The 6036-nt window shown below is 44.3% G+C and overlaps 1 protein-coding gene across 1 annotated transcript in view; it reads right to left on the bottom strand.

The window, feature by feature from the left end:
* Positions 1 to 6036, bottom strand: part of APBB1IP (amyloid beta precursor protein binding family B member 1 interacting protein) — a 129191-nt gene continuing 123155 nt past the window's right edge. The window contains exons 12-15 of the mRNA XM_035306989.3: positions 5291 to 5389; positions 4635 to 4755; positions 3602 to 3705; positions 1 to 829 (exon numbers count right to left, since the gene is read on the bottom strand). Of these exons, the coding sequence (XP_035162880.3) occupies positions 314 to 829; positions 3602 to 3705; positions 4635 to 4755; positions 5291 to 5389 (840 nt within the window). The 3' untranslated portion in view covers positions 1 to 313. The remainder of the gene's footprint in view (positions 830 to 3601; positions 3706 to 4634; positions 4756 to 5290; positions 5390 to 6036) is intronic.

Raw genomic sequence — 6036 nt, 5'->3', positions numbered from 1 at the left:
TTCAGGAAAAATGTTTAACTTTTATTCATTTCATACTTCTGCACATAATAAAATAAATGAACCTAAAACAGCACTTTAGGCACTTGGAAGATACATTCCATTTAGGTGAAAATACATAGGAGCGATATGTACATTTGGGCAGATATTCTGAATTCGATTGGGTTAATGGTTATGGCTGTACTTGACCACGACAGTGAGAAGTTTCCCATCACATTTTATCTGAAATGAACAAGATGTGAGGGACATCTCCTAGCAAAACCTGCACTGGGAGTCAGCGATGCGTCTCCCTCTGGCACACTCACTGTGCCCGTCCCTAGGACACGTTGCCTCTCTTCTTTTGCAACGCTTTCATGAGGTCTGACATGAAATCTTGCTCCCCGCCACTTGCCCCGCCGGGGGGCGCTGGGTTCTCGTGCCTCTTGGGGGGCATAGGAGGCCTTTTGGCGACTGCGGGGGGCGGCCTGGCGGAATCAGGGTCGAGCACGGGTGGCGGCGGCGGCGGCGGGGGCAGCTCTGAGCCCGCGTTTCCTGCACACGATGGTGGGGGTGGGGGCACGAAGTCCGGGGGCGGCTCCATGAAGTCCGGGGGTGGCGGCGGGAGCTCCGGATCGTCCATGGGTGGCGGCGGTGGAGGCGGCGGAAGGAAGTCGATGGGCGGGGAGAGGAAGCCCCCGCCTGCCGTGCCCTTGGCCTTGGGGGTCGTGGCAGGGCTGCCGCTGCTGTCGGAGGACCGCCGCACCGGAGGCGGAGGAGGAAGGCTGGACTTGGGGGCCTGCGGGGCCCGGGGCGTTCCGGGCTGGTGGTGGTTCCCGAGAGCTGGTTTCTTATCCTACAATAGAGCAATGGCAGCATTCATTTTTTTTTTTTTTTAATTTTTATAATTTTTAACTTATTTTTATTATTTAGTGAAGACAGGGTCTCACTCTGTCACCCAGGCTGAGTGCAGTGGCGCGATCTGGGCTCACTGCAGCCTCGATCTCCCAAGCTCAAGAGAGCCTCCTGCCTCAGCCTTCCGGGTAGCATTTTTCATTCTTGACAACAGAGCCCCGGTGGACAGGACATGCCATGGATATGTGAGGTCTGTGTCTGCCCCCTGGGGAGCCTCTGTCCCTCAGTCACTGAGACTCTTGGTTGTGGATGAGCTCATCCTTGCACTGGAATATGGCAATTATTCTGAATGGCCCCTAAATTAAAAACAATCTTTTTAAATTTTTTGGCTGGACATGGTGGCTCATGCCTGTAATGTCAGCACTGTGGGAGTCCCGGGCAGGCGGATCACTTAAGTCCAGTAGACTTCACCTATTATAAATATACATATTTATAAATGATTAAATTTTTACATTGCATATTAATACATATATAATAGACATATAATTATACAATATATAATAATAATTTTATAATGTCCCCTGGCAGCTGGATTGAATCCCTCTGTTTTAGTGATAATTATCATTCCAAGTTGCAGTTTATCAGAATTCCAGTTTATTTCATCCTATACTTAGTCTCTTACCACTGAAGATTAAATTTGGAAGTTTTTTCTAATAAACTGCCTTCTGATTTAGTATCTATTTTATTTTATTTCGTTTATTTGCTTGATAAGCTAATTAACCGGTGATGTATTTTTTTCATTTAAATATCTGAACAGACAACTTGGGAATTAGTGTTCACAAGTGATTTCTGTTCTGGGATTCTTTTCTTTCAGCATTTTAAAATGCTTTTCTTCAATTGGCATTAGAGAAATAATGAACTAAAACAAGCTGAAAGCACATTGCGTGAAGAGATTGTCAGGCTTGAGAAGAGAATGAGAACATTAAGAAAACAAGACTTTTAAAGAAGGTCTGGTTTTCAAAAGTATAAGAAGTTCCATCTCAAAAAACAGACAAGAAATTCAAGAAATACCAATATTTAATTGTTTTCACCACTGGCTGATGAACAAAATGAACGGGTGAAAGAAGTGAAAAATTGCGAAAGTGAAGCACCCGCCTGTCCTAGCTTGGTGACATGCTATTGTCACAGTTATTTAAGGTTGTTTTGAATCACACATGAGAGATCTTCAACAGAATTTATATAGTCAGCTGAAATGTTTTGATCTAAATTAGTAACTAAGTAATAATTATCAGCTATGATTTTAAGACAGGTTTAAATGAATCCTCATTAATCTATTCAGTTGAAAAATGTTATAGAGAATGTTATACCAATTCGCTTTTATTTTACAATGCATTTTCTCCTCCATCACCATGGGGTTGTATGTAGCACTTTAGTGGGGAAAATAGAAAATGCACATTTTTAATGTAACCCTTTTTTAAAAATCTTTTTTCTTTCTTCAAGACAGGGCCTCTATCTATCACCCAGGCTGGAGTGCAGTGGTGCGATCAGAGCTCACTGCAGCCTTGAACTCCTGGGCTCAAGTGATCCTCCTGCCTCAGTGTCCCAAGTAGCTGGGACTACAGGTGCTCACTACTGTGCCCAGCCCCTATTCATAGTGTAACTCTTTTGGCAGTCTTCTAGTCTGATTTTGGGGGCCAGTTAGCACTTCGTATAGGGCTTTGGACTAACTGGTTGCCCCATTTTATTCAAAACAGGAAAGTAAAATCCCAAGGGTTTAAAACTTGGGTGTGCCACTTTCAGAGAGGGCTAAAATCACTTGACTAAACCAAGAAAAACACTTGGGTCAAAGTAGAGGTAGCTAAATAAGCTAAATAACTCCAGAGTTTAAAGGAAATGCTCACATTTTTCCTAAGCAGTGTGATGATAGCTGGTTTTAACGTCTGATTCTACCATATGTAACTTTAAGATTATAAATATAGGCCGGGCGTGGTGGCTCAAGCCTGTAATCCCAGCACTTTGGGAGGCTGAGGCGGGTGGATCACGAGGTCAAGAGATCGAGACCATTCTGGTCAACATGGTGAAACCCCGTATCTACTAAAAATACAAAAAAAAAAAAAAAATTAGCTGGGCATGGTGGTGCGTGCCTGTAATCCCAGCTACTCGGGAGGCTGAGGCAGGAGAATTGGCTGAACCCAGGAGGCGGAGGTTGCGGTGAGCCGAGATCGCGCCATTGCACTCCAGCCTGGGTAAAAAGAGCAAAACTCCATCTCAAAAAAAAAAAAAAAAAAAAGATTATAAATACAAAGCAATTACCTAAATGAAACGGTAGTGACTTCTCAGTTGTTGGAAGTACATCTTCTTATTTATTTATTGATAAGCTATTATTGATAGCTCACTCTGTCGCCTAGGCTGGAATCCAGTGGCACTATCACAAGGCAGCCTTGACTTTCTGGGCTCAAGCAATTCTCCCACCTCAGCCTCCCCAGTAACTGAGGTCTACAGGTGCACACCACCACGCCTGGCCAATTTTTTTTTCTTTTTATTTCTAGTAGAGACGAGCTCTCGCTATGTTGCCCAGTCTGAGCTTTAACTGAAGCTCAAGTGATTCTCCTGGCACAGCCTCCCAAAGTTTTGGGATTACAGGTGTGAGCCACCGCACCCAGCCTATTTTCTCTTTTTAAAAGAGCAGTTATTGGAACAATGCGAATGGTTTAGGACATGGGCTTATGGGGGCAACTGGGTGGAATGTGTGTCAGCTGCTTGCTGGCCTCACCTTCCATGTTTCAGCACATGTCTGGGCCTCTTGGAGAACAGCACTGACAGAATGTGCAGCCTGGGGCATCTGTCCATTGGGCTGGGAGGTGCCTGTTTTAGGTCCTGAGAGGGAGGAAGCCAGAAAAGAAAAGTGAGTAAAGTATTTTCAACATTCTTGAGAGTTAATCTGAAAATACAAAGCAGTTTACATCTCTAAAGCAAAGAAAGATACTTGTTGGCTAGTTCTTATAAAAATATAAAAATAAAAACAAAGCAAAGAAAGCAAGTCACAGGCATGGCATGGTACACAAGACCTTATGAAAAATCTGAGGTTCTGTGACAAAACGTTATATGAGATTCAGCAAAAGGTTCAGGAAGGTGAGTCCAGTATTTGATAAACCCACCGAGGAGAATCCGGACTAATGGGCATCCTGGAGAGTAACAGTATGTTTTACTTTTTGGCTGAGCCTGGTGACTCAGGCCTGTAACCCCAGCACTTTGGGAGGCCAAGGTGGGTGGGTCACAACACAGGAGTTCAAGACCAGCGTGGCCAAGATGGGGAAACCCCGTCTCTAACAACGACAACAAAAAATACAAAAATTAGCCAGGCATGGTGGTGTGTACCTCTCACCTCAGCTACTCAGGAGGCTGAGGCAGAGAATTGCTGGAACCCAGGAGGCGGAGGTTGCAGTGAGCCAAGATTGTGCCACCACACTCCAGCCTGGGTGACAAAGCGAGACTCCATCTCCAAACAAACAAACACCACCACCACAACAAAAACTTTTCAGTAATTGAAGAACACAGGGCTCCAGCTTGGGTGAGAGAGCGAGACCTTACCTGCAGAAAAAAAAGAAAAAGAAAAAGAAAACAGATGTTATAGGGGTGTGTGTGTCTGGGCTGGGTTGAGTTGGGGAATTCGAGCCTGATCATCAAATGAGAAACATATCCGAATACTGTCTACAAAGTTCTGTTTTTATAGAATGTGTTGGACGTGGTTTGAACAGGAGCACTGAGCTTTGAATACGTGTTGGACTTTCTCCTCCACTTAGTACCTGTAGACTGAGCTGGCTGAGCCGGTGCAGCTGCACTGACTGTCCCCACGTTTGTCCACCGAGAGGCAAGTCCAGCCTTTGCCATGGCCCGCTGGTAGTTATCATAGAGAGTCTTCCCATACTGGGGAGAGAACACAAAGGAAGAAGGAAAGGAAGCCATTTATCCCAAATTGTGCACTCAATTGCAATAAACACCCATAGAAGAAAAAAGTACTCCATGGCTACTCTGTTCACCACTTGTCTGAGTTGCTTTTTGGATATTTCAATTAATTTTTAACAAATTGTTTTTCACACATTCAGTCATTTTCCAGATTAGCAGAGTGAGTTAATTTTTTCAACTACATATTAGAGGAGAGCTTTGGCCACTCAATTCTGATTACATATGTCTTCATGTAACTCAATTATAGATTCCATCTTGCAGTTTTTAACTGTACATTAGTCTTGCAACACTCGCCATGAGTAAATATCCAGTTATTGCAGAGATCCATGTTTCTATCACTCCCTGCGTTTAGAAAACCCACTGGGCAAATAAACTCGACAATTTCTGTGGCTGAACCCAAGGATGGGCCAACTGCTTCGCAGCAGCAGGAAAACTGCCCAGGTCAGGAAGTTGGTTGGCAAATTCAAGACAGGGTGAAGTCCAAAGACTCTCTCACCTTGGCTATCCGTATTCCCGTGACCCACTGGTTAAGGGTTCTTGCGTCATCACAGCAGAGATACTTGATATACTGGGACTCCTTCTGAATTTGTGGGTGCTGGAAAGAAGCAGTTTTGAGACAATGTATTCACTTGTCATGTATTTGGAGGTCAAAGCACCTGTCAGGAAATTAAAAAAAAACCTAACAATACATGTGATTTGTGTGGCAAAAATTACTGGTTGCTAGGTTAGGATCAGGAAGAAGAGAGCTGTTAAAAATGACTAAATTTTGAAAGAATTTAAGAGATTTGTTATATGTTGGGAGGCTGAGGTGGGCTGATCACTTGAGGTCAGGAGTTCGAGACCAGTCTGGCCAACATGGTGAAACCCTGTCTCTACTAAAAGTACAACAACAACAACAACAACAACATAGTTAGCCAGGCGTGGTGGCAGGTGCCTAGAATCCCAGCTACTCTGGAGGCCAAGGCAGGAGAATTGCTTGAACCTGGGAGGCAGAGGTTGCAGTGAGCCAAGGTCACACCACTGCACTCCAGCCTGGGTGACAGAGTGAGACTGCGTCTCAAAAAAAAAAGTTATATGACTATTGTAAGCACATCTTAAAATTTTTTTTTTTTTTTAGAGACAGGGTATTACTCTATTGTCCTGGCTGGAGTGGCTCAATCATTGTTCACTGCAAACCTCGAACTCCTAGGCTCAAGAGATCCTCCCTCTTCAGCCTCCCGAGTAGCTAGGACTACAGATGCA

Source organism: Callithrix jacchus, chromosome 7 (assembly GCF_049354715.1).
Source record: "Callithrix jacchus isolate 240 chromosome 7, calJac240_pri, whole genome shotgun sequence".
Lineage (NCBI taxonomy): Eukaryota > Metazoa > Chordata > Mammalia > Primates > Cebidae > Callithrix > Callithrix jacchus.
Note: the sequence above shows the minus strand (reverse complement) of the source record. Positions and strands in the feature narration are given on the sequence as shown.